The sequence below is a fragment of the Hemicordylus capensis genome, chromosome 2 (genome assembly GCF_027244095.1).
Source record: "Hemicordylus capensis ecotype Gifberg chromosome 2, rHemCap1.1.pri, whole genome shotgun sequence".
NCBI classification, from domain to species: domain Eukaryota; kingdom Metazoa; phylum Chordata; class Lepidosauria; order Squamata; family Cordylidae; genus Hemicordylus; species Hemicordylus capensis.
The window spans coordinates 13,314,411-13,328,845 of record NC_069658.1 but is presented as its reverse complement, the minus strand read 5'-3'; the positions used below and the strand labels follow the sequence as shown (position 1 = coordinate 13,328,845).

General features: G+C 45.8%; 1 protein-coding gene across 15 annotated transcripts in view; it reads left to right on the top strand.

The window, feature by feature from the left end:
- The window catches only part of ZBTB7C (zinc finger and BTB domain containing 7C), a 352,767-nt gene that overhangs the window by 300,970 nt on the left and 37,362 nt on the right, over positions 1–14,435 (top strand). The window contains exon 1 of one of the 15 annotated variants that reach the window (XM_053303374.1): positions 13,006–13,082. The exons of the other annotated variants lie outside the window; for them this stretch is intronic. Within the exon in view, the coding sequence (XP_053159349.1) occupies positions 13,081–13,082 (2 nt within the window). The 5' untranslated portion in view covers positions 13,006–13,080. Of the gene's footprint in view, positions 1–13,005; positions 13,083–14,435 lie in introns of those variants that run through there. 15 annotated transcript variants of the gene reach the window in all.

Genomic DNA, 14,435 nt, shown 5'->3' with positions numbered 1-14,435 from the left:
AAACACTCGTAAGTCGAGGAAACCGCATCTAAAAATTCGTAGGTCGAGGAAGCCGCATCTAAACCGGCAACGACTTCCGGTATTTTTTGTCGTTCGTATGTCGAAATCTTCGGATATCGGGTGCTTCGTAAGTTGAGGGACCACTGTATATGTGTATACATGCCCACAAACAAATTTAAATGTTACAGTTAAGACATGGGCTACTCCAGACATCCAGATTAAGTTACTCATAGCAGTCTTATTTAAATTAATGGGACAAGTTTACTAGCCCCATTAATTTCTTCAGGAGTACTCTTGAGTAGAAGCCACCTGAAGTGGCGCAGCAGGGAAATGCTTGACTAATAAGCAGAAGGTTGCCGGTTCGAATCCCCGCTGGTATGTTTCCCAGACTATTGGAAACACCTATATTGGGCAGCAGCGATATAGGAAGATGCTGAAAAGCATCATCTCATACTGCATGGGAGGAGGCAATGGGAGGAGGTCCTCTTGTATTCTACCAAAGCCAACCACAGGGCTCTGTGGACGCAAGGAGTCGAAATCGACTTGACGGCACACTGTATACACTTTACTCTTGAATAACTTAGTCTTGATGCAAGCCAGTGACTGGAGTATCCTATCTCATAATTGTAACATTTAAATTTCTGTATGTGTGCATACGCACACACACACACTAAACATCTCTATGGTGTACCTAGCTGAAGGTTTGCAACAAAAGGGGTAGACAGGAGGACCTTGTTATTCGTGGATTCGGCATCTCGGTTTTGCACAAAAAAGTCAGCAAATAATTTTTTTTAAGGGTTGTATCCGTGGATCAGGGGTGGCCAGAAATGACCTCTGAGGTAATTTCTGGCTGCTATTATGTGTTTGGGAACCATTTTTTTGGTTGTTTTTTTTTTAAACCTGATCTTTCTATTTTTAAATGGTGTATTTTAAGTCATTTGGTGGGCATTGCTGGGCTGCTGGGGACCCACACAGAGCATGGTAGGACACTTTATCCCCCCCACCCACCATGTTTTTTGCCAATTTTTTGCACGTTTCCATGTCTTTTGGAACCTAATCCCCATGATCGCATTCACTTAATGCCTCAGTATTCGTGCTTTTGGTATCCACGGCAGTAGCTCACAACGGAACCCCCGCAAATACTAAGGTCCTCTTGTAGTTTTAAAAGGCGGGGAACCCCTGCCCCATCATAGCTGACACAGAGCACTGGAAAGTCATTATGTTTCATGATGTCGATGTGCTGGTCAGTGCTTCTTCTGCCAGTTTACGAAGCAAGAAATGAGGGCACCATACAATTGGGTAATTTTCCCAATTACATGACAAGCCATTAAGCAGGTGTGGGAAAGAAACCAAAGAGTCCCAATTATCTATGAACCAATATAGGCAGCAACACAAATGTGGTAAGGAGCAATATAAGCTCTGCTGCGGAAGTCTTTTTCAAAACGACTTCTGTAGCTGATGGGATTAGCGTAATCTCATGTGTGGATCTTAATTCCTTCATTACTGTCTTGCACAAATCAGCCTGGAAAAGGGAAGCGTCTGTTTTTGTGTTGAGTGACACAGTAGGACAAAGGGAGAGTTTGGGAGTCGGGAGTTGGTTGCTTCACCAGACCCATAGGCCACACCACTCATCTGGGGAGTGGTGGAGAGTCATCATGAATGGGGTGGGATCAAGGGGCTGCTTTCAAGCAGTAGAGTCACACCATCTTTTGTAAATTAAGATGGCAACAGTTCCATAGTGAATGTGGTAGTCTAGACCAGTTGCAACTTTCTGTTGCAATTTCCCCTTTCTGTTGACCTTGAGTCCCCAGATGTTGTTAGACTACAATTCCCATCATTCACAAATGCAGTGGCAAAAGGCCATTGTGGTTGGGGATGATGGGAGTTGTAGTCCAGCAACATCTGGGGACCCAAGGTTAGGAACATAGGAAGCTACCATCGACTGAGTCAGACCATAGGTCAATCTAGCTCAGTATTGTCTACACAGACTGGCAGCAGCTTCTCCAAAGTTGCAGGCAGGAATCTCTTTCAGCCCTATCTCGGAGATGCCTTGGAGGGAGCTTAGAACCTTCTTCATGCAAGCATGCAGATGCTCTTCCCAGAGTGGCTTCATCCCCTGAGAGGAATATCTTACAGTGCTCACACATGCAGTCTCCCATTCATATGCAACCAGGGCAGACCCTGCCTTGATCTGGATCTGAATGAAGGCATTGGCAAATTGGGATGGGAATAGAGGTCTTATTACTCTTTGGTCTACGGTGTCAGATTTGCTGATTTTCAAAGACTTACTGAAATGAATTTTAAAAACACCCAAACCAGAACATTGACTTCTTTTGCAATGTGTGAATGGCCTATATCACTTCAGTCTGCAATTTCCCCTCTCTGTTGCACAGGATCTCGATTTCAGGTTGATTGCCAATCCTAGCCCTTTCAGACATTAAGTTGCATGGGCATTCTGGTGTCTTACACATGCACATGTTTTTCTGTGAATCTTTGTACATGTGTCAGTTTTAAAAGTGAATCCTCTCAAATACAGAAAAGAAGTGCACTGCTGTATGTGCATTCAACACAACGTCTGAATACATATGTGTTTACAGAACTGTAAGTAGGTGCACTCTACGCAGATTGTACATGGGTTGAACATAACATGTGACTAGTGCTCTTGAAGCTGCCACTTCTACAATTCAATCCACTTTAGAAAGACTCAAAGTACGCAGTGACACAAACCTTGCTTGTCTAGGGCTGTGCTGCCAAATATTCACGTCAAAACTGACACATTCGGCAAAGCAGACACTTCTTGGGAAGGACTTGAATTGTGTGAATATCCGTCCCCCTTTTTCAAGCCCTGTTTGGTGTCATTGCTTGCTTTGATTACCGCTTCTTCAGCACTAGTTCCCCTCTTGTTCTGCTTGTTCTAGCTGCTGGGGCTCCCATGGGGTTCAGAACCCACGGCTCTGTGCACAGCTGCCCTGTGTGGTGAGCCTCCAAGACTGCAGCTTGAGAGAACATCTCTCTGGGCAGGGAGGGTTCCCAAGTAATGGAGAGTCTTCCACCACCCACAGGAAGGACCTGTAGCTCAGTGGCAGAAGAAATGCTTTGTATGTGGAAGAGCCCAGGTTCAGTCCCTTGGATATTCATTCATTTCAGTCCATTTCTATCCCACCCTATACCCAAAGGTCTCAGAGCGGGTTACAATAAAACCATATGAATGGGAGACTACATGTGAGCACTGTAAGATATTCCCCTTAGAGGGGATGGAGCTGCTCTGGGAAGAGCATCTAGGTTCCAGGTTCCCTCCCTGGCATCTCCAAGATAGGGCAGAGAGCGATTCCTGCCTGCAACCTTGGAGAAGCCACTGCCAGTGTGTGTAGACCAGGGATTCTCAACATTGGGTCCCCAGATGTTATTGGACTTCAACTCCCATAATCCCCAGTTGTAGTGGCCTTTGGTTGGGGATTATGGGAGTTGAAGTCCAATAACATCTGGGGACCCATCGTTGAGATTCCCTAGTGTAGACAATACTGAGCTAGATGGACCAATGATCTGACTCAGTATATGACAGCTTCCTATGTCCCTAGGTTCCAACATCATAAAATCAAAACTACAGTAAAAAATACAGTGCCTGAGAGGGGAAGAACCACTACATCTCCAGTCAAGGCCAGGGTAAAGAGGTGCGTCTTCACCATTCTCCTGAATGTGCACAATGTCAGAGCTTGGCGCACCTCAAAGGGGAAGGTATTCCTCAACCAAGGGGCCACCACAGAGAAAGCCCACTCACATGCCCCCTACCCCCTTAATTGCTGACAATAGTGGCACTACCAAGAGGGCCTCCCCTACAGCCCTTAACTGACAGGCAGGTCTATATGGGAGAAGGCGTTCCTTCAGGTATTTGGGGGCCAGGTCGTTCAGGGCTTTATAAGTCAATGTTAAAACCTTGAAATAATTTCAGTCCAGTGAAGGACAGCATGCAGTGGGTAAGAGCCACTGCCAGTCAGAGTAGACAGTACGGGACTATATGGACCAATGGTCTGATTCAGTACAAGGCAGCTTCATCCAGGCTAGCCCCTGTCTATCCTCAATAGGCAAGGCTATCAAGTTTCTTCCTGAGGAAGAGACTTTGCCCAAGCGATGAGGGTCTTCACTAGCTCTTGGTGTGACCTCTGTAAGGCACCGGGGGACACACATCCAGCCTCTGCACCGCCAGGCTGGCTTCCAGGCAAGGAACTCTTTTCCTGATCTTTTCTGTGCTGCAGTGCCACTCGGATAGTGGCCAGAGAGGGTACTGCAGCTCAGCCCACTCGGATAGTGCTGCAGTGCCACTCGGATAGTGGCCAGAGAGGGTACTGCAGCTCAGCCCACTCAGATAGTGCTGCAGTGCCGCTCGGATAGTGGCCAGAGAGGGTACTGCAGCTTAGCCCAGCCAGGCCAGGGAGTTTTTCACACCCAGCTTTTAGACCGTATCTCCTCCGGAATGGAGGGCGTGCGTTCACATAACGGCCAAATTTACCCCAAAGTCCCTGCGAGCTATCAGGGAGCACTCCACATACAATCTCTGGTTTATTTTTAAATTGTTAAATTGTTTTAAAGTTTTTTGTATATGTTTTTAACTGGTTTTATGCTATGGTTAACCACCCAGAGACGAAAGTTTGGAGCGGTGTACAAATTTGATAAATAAATAAATAAAGATAGATAGATAGATAGATAGATAGATAGATAATTCAGGCTTTTCATCGCACGTTAGAGTGTAGCCCGATTTATATCCAGGGTTAAAAAAAAATCCACTTTTTGCGTCAGTATTTTGGGGCAGCTTCAAACTCACAGTTAAGCCTCACAGAAACCCACAGTAAAGCCTGCTGTCTGGGAAAGCTCCAGGGGATCTAGGGAACCAACAGGGGCTTGGCTGGCTCTGTATAACGGTTGTTTCAGGGGTGGTTTCTCAATCTGAGCAACTCTTCATTAATCCTTAGAAATGCCTGTATCTAGCTTTGCTCCGCCTCCTTTTGCCTGAATTGATGCCTTTTTGAGCTGACCATCTACGTGGCCTTGACTGCACACCTGCCTCTGGCCCTCCGTCCTTCCTTTGCTGATCTGGACCTTGACTTCAGCCTGTCCTGGACTACATACGCCTCAAGCCTGTTCAGCTGACGGCTTACAGACTTGACCTTACAGGACCTTGGCAACCTCCTACATCCAGGTTCCGAGTTCCCAGTTGACTTGCATCTGAAGCTTCCTGAATTAGTCACATGAGGATCCCACCCAATCAGGTGTCCCATAGAGAACAGGATGACATCATCAGTCTACGTCTGTCATCCAGTTGTCAGTAAATAAAACCCCTCAGATCTGGCTACATGCTTACATCACTGAAGGAAACGGAGACTGGCAGCAATTTAAATGAACAAGCAAATGTTTTGCATGATGTGTTGAAAGTTGCTGAAAAGGGAAATTTCCCCATCATTGTTGAAAATGGTTGTGAAACTCGATGAGTAGTTTTGCCTGGGACTTTTACTGTTCAGGCCACTGTGCATAGTAGGGCCAAGTTTGTAAAAATTATTGGAAAATAATGAAAAATACAAATGCAGATGTATTTGCAAAAAAAGAGAAAGGATAGCCAGTGGGAGAATATCCTGTATCTTGTGTTGCAGCCAAAGGAGCGGCTTCAGATGTGCTGAGACCCACTGCAGGATTGCTTGCTCGACCACATGCACAGTTGTTTTCTTTGCTTTCCCTTTTGCTGACGCAGCATTTCTAATCACAGCTGTTGGCCGCCCAGAGTGGTTTGTGGTGAAGGGAATGACTCAGCAGAGAGGACACAGGGAGCATTGTCTCTGTCGGAGATTGCTTTTCCTTCATTCTTTTGAATAGGAGTCAAAGGAAGGGAATCTAATAACCCATAAAAGCCAGGATGATGGCGTTAATAGGTGACTGTTGCTAGAGGCAATTACTGTTTTCTCCAGCCTGGAAAAGACTAGTGTCCTCTCCCAGATTAAAGATGTCCCGTTTTTAAAACTGTCCCATTAATTACCTGTTGCGTGTTGTGAAGGGTTGCTGTTTGTTCTTCCTCTTAAATCCGTTGCTATCCAGACAACTCTAATTTCAGGAACAGAATATGCAGCCTCAGTGTTCCTCCTCGTCTCCGTGCTTGAGTCATGTGACACCCTGCATCCTGCACCTTTTCCATGGCATGCACTTGTCCGGCATGAACCAGGATGGCCGTGTACTCCATACAACGGGCTTTTCTCATCCGCAAGCATTCCACGTGGCAACTACTACAAATATTTATATACTGCTTATAAACAAATGTTCTCAGGGCAGTTGGTATACAATTAATACATAAGATGGTTCCCTGTCCCAAAAGGGCTCACAATCTAAAAGAAATTCAAGGCAGAAATCAGCAACAGCTGCAGGTGGGATCATGCTGTGCTGGAAGTGAACTGAGTCACTTGCTCCCCCACTGCTAAATATAAGAGAATCACCGCTTTTAAAAGGTGTCTCTTTGCTCAGTTAGCAGGGGTTAACTGACCAAAATACAGGCAGTTCACTAGTTTCTCCCCTCGTAATTGGGCACACCAGCATCCTTAAGAACCACGGTCTTCTACAAACCTGCCCAATTTTAAATATCTTCTGCAGGGCTCCTGCTCCGTGTCCCAATTCCTCCAGAGGCCCAGATGCTGGCAATGTGGAACATGGCCTTTTTGGTAGTGGCGCCTAGACTGAGATACTCCCTCCCCTGGAAGTTCGTATGGACCCCACCCCGTCTTTTTTTCAGTTCATGGTTGAAACCTTTTTGTTTAGACAGACAGTCCCTTGATGAATCTGACTGTGGATTTGCATGCCTCTGTGGGGTCTGTTTTTTTGCAATTGATGCTTTCAGTGTTAAAAAATTGTTTTAGTGGTTTTGATTGTTTTTTACAAATACAACGAATATTTATATACCGCTTTTCAACAAAAGTTCCCAAGCAGTCTAGATCGATAGATAGATAGATAGATAGACAGACTCCCTCTCCCCAAAGGGCTCACAATCTTCAAAAAAGAAACATCAGATAGACACCAGCAAGAGTCACTGGAGGGATGCTGTGCCGGGGACGGATAGGGCCAGTTGCTCTCCCCTTGCTAAATAAAGAGAACCACCACTTGAAAAAGGTCCCTCTTTTATTCAGTTAGCAGGGGTTAACTTTATATGCTGCTTTGAGCCGTTTCCATGGGAATGTAGGCTCTACATTTAATAAATGCATAAATAATTTGCCTGCTGTTCGAGGACCTGTGCCTCCAAAAGTACCTTTCTCTGAGGACACAGACATTAAATTATGCTTTTGCTATCCCAAAATAAATCTTTTGGGACAGACGTGAGAGTGAAGTGTGCCACCAGTTTTTATTCAGAAGAGCCTTTGGTTCTTCTGGAAGCGGAGCGGAATGAGCAAGAAGCTTTGGTGGATGCCACCGAGCAGGGTGTGGAGGAGGAGGAGGCCTCCACTGATTGATGTCATTGCCTTGGTACGCACAATATATTCTGTTGTGGAGGATCGTTTGGATCAGCCCTTGCTGAACAGGGGGAAGGAGGGGGTTGGAAACCCAGCCTCTATCTCAGGAAATCATTTCCACTGATTTGTATTTAATTGCTATTCTCTCCTCCCCCGACCCCGATAAGGAATGCTCTCGGATCTCAACAGCTGTCAGCCTCCACCCAATCAGAGAGTTTAAATTATGGGCAAGGAGGAGGCCAGGATGTATAAATATGGAAGAGGGGCGACTTGGACAGATTTTTGAGTAAATAAAACCTGCTTGTTACGATCATGCTATTACATAGAAGCGTGCAATTAGGTTTGAAAATTGTATGTTTCTGCGGGAGGGTCAGGCAGTTGTCGTTTTACTCATTTCCTGCTTAAAGGGAGAAAATGGAAAGCACCAGATGCTGGCTGGAGGGGAGAGAGAACTTTTTCCCTTCTTCCAACCAATTCCAATCCTTTGAAATATCATTTAAACTAAGCACTGTTAGGAGGCCTTTAGGAGGGACAGGAACATCCCAGTTACCCATGAACCTACAGAATTGCTGCTGGCTCCTGGAAGTGTGACCTTGATACCTAGGAAAGGTAAAATATGTTTATTCTCTTCAGCCTTTGACTGCCTGAAGCCCTGTTTAGCCTCACGTAATTTCCTAAGCCTTCTTCAGACATTGCTTGATGCATTCATCAACGATGTATCAACCTTGAGGTTTAGAAAGAGCAGCAATTATTGTGCCTTTGTTGTAGGCAAAGAGTTTCTTCCATCACTGTGATTCTTAGCGTAATGGTGACACCAGCAATGCTTACTTTTCAGGATAACATAAGTCAAAAGGACAGGTGTCTGCCCCAAGGCACTTCCAAATGAAGTTTCAGCCCAGGAGGGAGAAAAGACAGTAAAATGATTGGAGAAAAGATAGAAATCATTAACAATGATGAAATGTTACTGCATTTATTTATTTTGTAAACATATTAGGTGGCATCATCCAGACTAGTTAGTCATGACTAGGCCATATTGAAATCAATGATACAAGTTAGTCATGACGAACTTAAGTCCTGTTAATTTCAACTGGGACATGAAGTCATATCTATAACAAAAAAGAAACATCAAGCCCGCACCACTCTATAAAGTCATGTTTTTAGTTGGTATCTCAAAGCACCTAGTGTTAGGGTTAAGCTGGCCTCCTGTGGAAACATGTTCCATGAAGTTGGGGCCACAACTGAGAAGGCCCTGCTCCTCATGGACATACGCTAAACTTCAGCTGGAAGGGGAATCTGGAGCAGAGCTTCAACTGTTGAATGAAACACTCAGGGAGGGAACATACAGGAGAACATACTTGGGACTTGTAAGTCCCAAGCCATGTAAACATAAGAACAAGCACCTTAAATTGGGTGTGGAAACAAGTGGGCTACCAGGGTTTATAATCTGGCTCTTAGCAAAAATATGAGCAAATGAAGTGCCACATCCCTAGGTTTAGTTTTAACAGGGCATGAGGACTAAAGGGTTAAGCAGTTATCCAGTACTGATATACCCTGCAATACTGGCTGAAAACTGCTGTTTTGATGAACATGCTTTTTTTAAAAAAGAGTCTACACAAATAGATATCTTTCCTTTATTTCCATGAGCCTTAAAAAAATAATAATCTGGCGACACAATTGTTTCTACGTGGTATCTCATTTTTCACAGCAGAAAAGCCAAAGTAGAAAGGAGGAGTGAGTGGGAACTACATTAACCCCAAGATAAATCTTGAAAACGGCAGATTGCAGAGCCAACCCACCATCGGAGAACAGGCTTGGCTTGGCTGCGGTTTCACAAATATAGTCTCCAGGGTGTGTCCAGGGGAGGGTTACAATAACAAACTTGGCCCGAACACCACATGCCAAAAGGAGAGACAATAGCAGGTTTCCCCCTCCAGTTTTGATCTGGTGGTGTCGCTGGGGATACGGGGAGAGAGAGAGGGGGACGAAAAGGGAAGGCAAAAGGAGGGTGGTTGATTGCTGGTGCTCCGAAGGTGGTGCCAGAGATTTATGAGCCAAAGCCTGCCTCGCTTGGAATGTTTGTGACTTGGGGGAGTGGGCGTCTCGCTGGATTAATGGATTCTGGTTTTTCACCTTGCAAGCTTGAATTTCAAACCAAACCCTGTACTGGCTGGCTGGCTGGAAGTTATTTTCAGCTAGTGATGGCTGCAGTTGTATAAGCAGTGCAGTGACTCCCCCACCCAAAGTCAGCTTGGATCATATGCTCTGTGTGTGTGTGTGTGTGTGTGTGTGTGTGTGTGTGTGTGTGTGTGTGTGTAAAAGTCCCTTCCCAAACGACTACAAATAGCAGCTCTCATTTAGTAGTCTCTGAGCCTTGCCTGTGCAGGTGGTTCCCAGCAGGCCCATGTGGGAGGAAGGATAATTGGACAGACTGTACCTCTCCTCACAGGAACAGTGTGCCGACTTTTAAGGCACTTAATCTGCTCCCAGAGAAATGAATGAGGTATCAAATGAAAACAAAGAATGTGTAGATGTGCAGAAAAATAGTGGCTTTGCCAATTTACCAATAGAACCAGAACATCTCAACAAGAGGGCACAGGTTATCCGGTGCAAAAACACAGGCTGCAGTCTTTGAGATCTCTGCAAGCACTGGTTGTGAGAGCTCTGGCTTCAGCTGATTGAAATGAGTGCTTCCTAGGCATTGGCTTGGTGTCAAGGTGTTATGGAATCTTTATGAACATTCCAACTGCTCGAAACAATGAGCATACAAAGACCAAGAATGGATGAGACAGTGTGTTGTTGGTAAGATAGGGTTTGGGAAAGAAAGGAATAGGTGTTCTGGCTAATGTCATCTGCTGTTCTTTTGAACAAGAACACAACTGGAGAATAGCTACAGAGAACTGAAGAAGATCAAAGTTCTCTCTGGCAGTCACTGAATGAACCAGAAAAATTGCTAGTATTACTAACGTTTTTGTTTCATCTCTCTGCTATGTAAACCTCATCATGAACTTACGAATATGAATATGATGAATATTTATATACAGTGGTCCCTCGACTTACGTAATTAATCCGTTCCGAACACACGTTCGGAAGTTGAAATTTTCGTAAGTCGAAGAGCGCACCACGGAAGTCTGGAAACATTCGTAAGTCAAGGAAACCGCATCTAAAAATTCGTAGGTCGAGTAAGCTGAATCTAAACCGGCAACTACTTCCGGTCTTTTTTGTCGCTCGTAACTCGAAAACATCAGATGTTGAGTAGTTCGTAGGTCGAGGGACCACTGTACTGCTTTTCAGTAAAAGTTCCCAAAGCAGCATATGTGAAGAAAGGAAGGAAGGAAGGAAGGAAGGAAGGAAGGAAGGAAGGAAGGAAGGAAGGAAGGAAGGAAGGAAGGAAGGAAGGAAATGGCTTCCTGACTCCAAAGGGCTCACAGTCTCAAAAAGAAAAATAGTTAAACACCAGTAACAGCCACTGGAGGGATGCTGTGCTGGGGATGGATAGGGCCAGTTGCTCTGCCCCTGCTAAATAAAGAGAACTTCCACTTCAAAAAGGTGCCTCTTTGCTCAGTTAGCAGGCGGGAAATGTTGAAAAGTGGCATATAAACAAAACAAAACAAATTTTTGCCTCACAGCAGTTATTTTTGGCATTGTCTACTCATGAAAGGAGTCTGGAAATAAGTTGGTAAAAGTTCTAGGGCAGTGGAGTGTAGAACATTAGATGTCAGGGGGAAAAGTTGAAGCCTCCTTGACTTGAGACGTTTCTATGTACAGGTGTGTGTGTGTTTTAAATAGAGTAGCATTCTATCACAGGAGCCCCCATCTACTGTTTGAAGTGGTATAGCCCAGACCCAGGTTTACCACTTGAGTGAGATTTAGGCCTTAGGGATGCCTCCCCCCCGCCCCGATGTGTGTGCACTCGATAAGAGATCTGAGTTTGTTGCAAGGTAATGTGTGAAGTGGCTTATAGAAGCTCGTCTATTGCCAGGTCTGTAAGCTGTTTTGCGCATTTCCCCCTATTCTTTGCCCAGGAGAGGGTTAGGAGTATTTCACCTCAATAAACGCTCTCAAATATGCATAACTATGACAATTGCACAAGCACACATGGCGAGAAGTGAAAGAAACCTGCAGTAAGTGTTTGGTTTGAAGCTATTCAAATGCACATGCAGAACAAGGCTAAGGGGGCCCAGCCCAGTTTTGCCTGCACATGTGACAAACCCGCCTAAATGACCACCCTTTATTACGACGTTAAGGGAGCAAGTCCAGCTCAAATTCCTAGACATTTCATATCCAGGACACTTTTCCTATGTCTGGACAACATGTTCCCTTCCTGGACTGCTGAGGCCGGTCGTGGACATGTGTCAACCCTACATTGCCCTGATCCAGCTTACCCCCGCCCTCCTCCCAATGTCTGCCTTTACAAGAAGAAGCTTGATGTTGTGAGTTCCAATCTTGGGGCTGCAACATAATGAGGCGCTTCACACGATCCATGTGAAGCACCAGACGGGATTCGGTGGGGAGAGCGGGCTTAGCAGACAATCACCCACAGAGCCCTGGGCGGCCAGATTGGCCGCCCACATGACTACTAGCTCCATCACTAGTAGTGCGTGGGGCATCCTGGGGAGACCTCCGAGACCGGGAGGCTTGTTTTAGCCTCCTGGCAGTGGTCTCCTAATGAGTTGCCGCGGCCCGGAGCCACGCCATGGCAACGCACGATCACCAAAATGGGGTTAGCGGCGTGCTCACTCCGCTAACCTCATTTAAGGGGAGGGCTGCTTTGGCGGGCTAGCTGCCAGAGAACCTTGCCCGCGGGCCCGGTGGTCCCCACGATGGGGGGAAACCAGGCTGGGCTCCTGTAGCCCGGTTTCCCCCCACCATGAGAATCGCCCGAGTGTGTAGTTTGGTTGTCGCAGGGACCTTCCTCCGAATGAAACTGTCTGGGGCATCTTAGAGACGTGTTTGAACAATGGAGTATATTTTTTGCTCTTGGTTTTTTTAATATACTGCTTGTTCTGTGCATTACACCGTGTCAACCCGTGAAGCCACTTACCAGGGGCTCTTAAATCACACAAGTATTAAAGAAAAGAACCAATAATCTGACACAGACAAATGCATCCCTTTTGGAATGTCAGATGTATAACATGGAACAGAAGATGGAGATTCCCATATAGATAAGAGAACGGATGTTTAGGGGCAGAGATGAGGCCTCATGAAAGCAGCTCACAGCCTCTCCTCCACCCCCATCTCTTTCTTCCGCTTTGCATCCGCTCTTTAATATCTTCCTGTTGGGAGTGGGGGATTGTAATTTTAAATTGGGATAAGTGCTGAGCCCACTGGCTCTATTTTGAGATGTGTTATCCCTGGGAATAACAACAACCCTGCCCTGTAATGGGGGTTGGTGGATGTTGGAGGAGATAGGAAAGGAAATGTCTGCCAGTCCGGCTGTTCTGTGTCACCTCCAGATCTTCCTTTGCTTGGACCCGGTGGCTCCCGCAGGCCATGAGATTCGGAAGGTCACGGCAGAGCCTATCACTGTGTCCTCTCCAGCAGTGCAGAGCCGCACCGCTGTCGAATGATCGGACTGGCAAAAGAAAAAGGAGAACGTTGATAAATGTGAGAGACTGGAGGGGAGAATGAGCGAGTGGTCAGAAGGTGCACACCATGCAGATCTCCTGCTGAAACAAAGCAGGGCTGGCCCCATAAACTCACTGGCTGGAAGGTTGCGTAGTAGGTGAACTGCTCGGAGAAAGAGCCAGGTAGAATTCTGTTTTAAAATCACATTTTTTAAAATTCCACCGAGAATCATCTTAGAATCAGCCATGCAGGGAGTTGGGACTGAGCTCCACATTTGGTGCATGTTTACATGGCATTGGGCTGCCGCTCAGTGGGAAAGCATCTGTTTTTCAAGCAGAAAAATCCAGTATTGGTATTTCCTCAGTTAGAGCCCTAGGGCAGGTGTTCTCACTCTTAAGCCCCCATATGTTGTTGGACTACAACTCCCATCATCCGCAGCCACACTGTGGCTGGGTTGATGGGCATTGTAGTCCAACAATGTCTGGGGATCCAGCCCTTATGGCTGGGCATGATGGGATTTGTACTCCAGCATAATAAGAGCCTCCCCATCTCTGACAGCTTTTAAAAAGTCTTTAAAGACGTACCTGTTCACCCAGGCTTTTAATTAATATTGTTTTAATACTGTTTTTAAATATTATTTTAAAATTTTTAAATGGTGGTAAGGTTTTAAACTTTTTGTTTTTGTTTTAAGTAATGTTTTACTTTCTGTTTTTATTTTGTTGTAAACAGCCCAGAGATGTAAGTTTTGGGCGGTATAAAAATGTGTTTATTTGAATGAATGAATGAATGAATGAATAAAAACCATCTAGGGAACCAAGGTTGAGAACCCTGCCCTAAGGGCTGAACTAGCTGTGATTTGACAGTTCTGTGGTTGGAATTCCCAATCACCTTTCTTTCTCCAAAAAGCAGCCACAGGCACCTCCCCCTTTGGATCAGGCCCGCAGCACAGTGGGTGAGCTAATCCTCCACTTCAGTGCCAATTCCCTGACTTAAATTACCCCTCCCAGCTGTTTTTAGCTGCTGAAGGGCAAACCTACTGACGCAACTCCTGCCCATACATTTTCCGCTCAAGGGCTAATCGCAGCTTGTAGGGGGTGCTTCAGTCAGGGGACTGACATGAAGGCAAAAGGCAGGCCTTACGTTTTGGCCCTGATGCAAAAATACACTCCACCCCAGCAATTGTTTTTGAAAAAGAAAGCTACTGGGTGTTCCAGTCACAGAACCCACACGAAGTGGGCCTTTGGCCTTTGCGTGAGGACTTCAACTACAGAAATGCCAGGGAGTGAACCTGGTACCTTCTGCATGCAAAGCAGATGCTCTTCCTCTGAGCCTAGTAGTCTCTTGCCTGTGGGCTTCCCAGAGGCATCTGGAGGGCTACTGTGGGAAACAGCA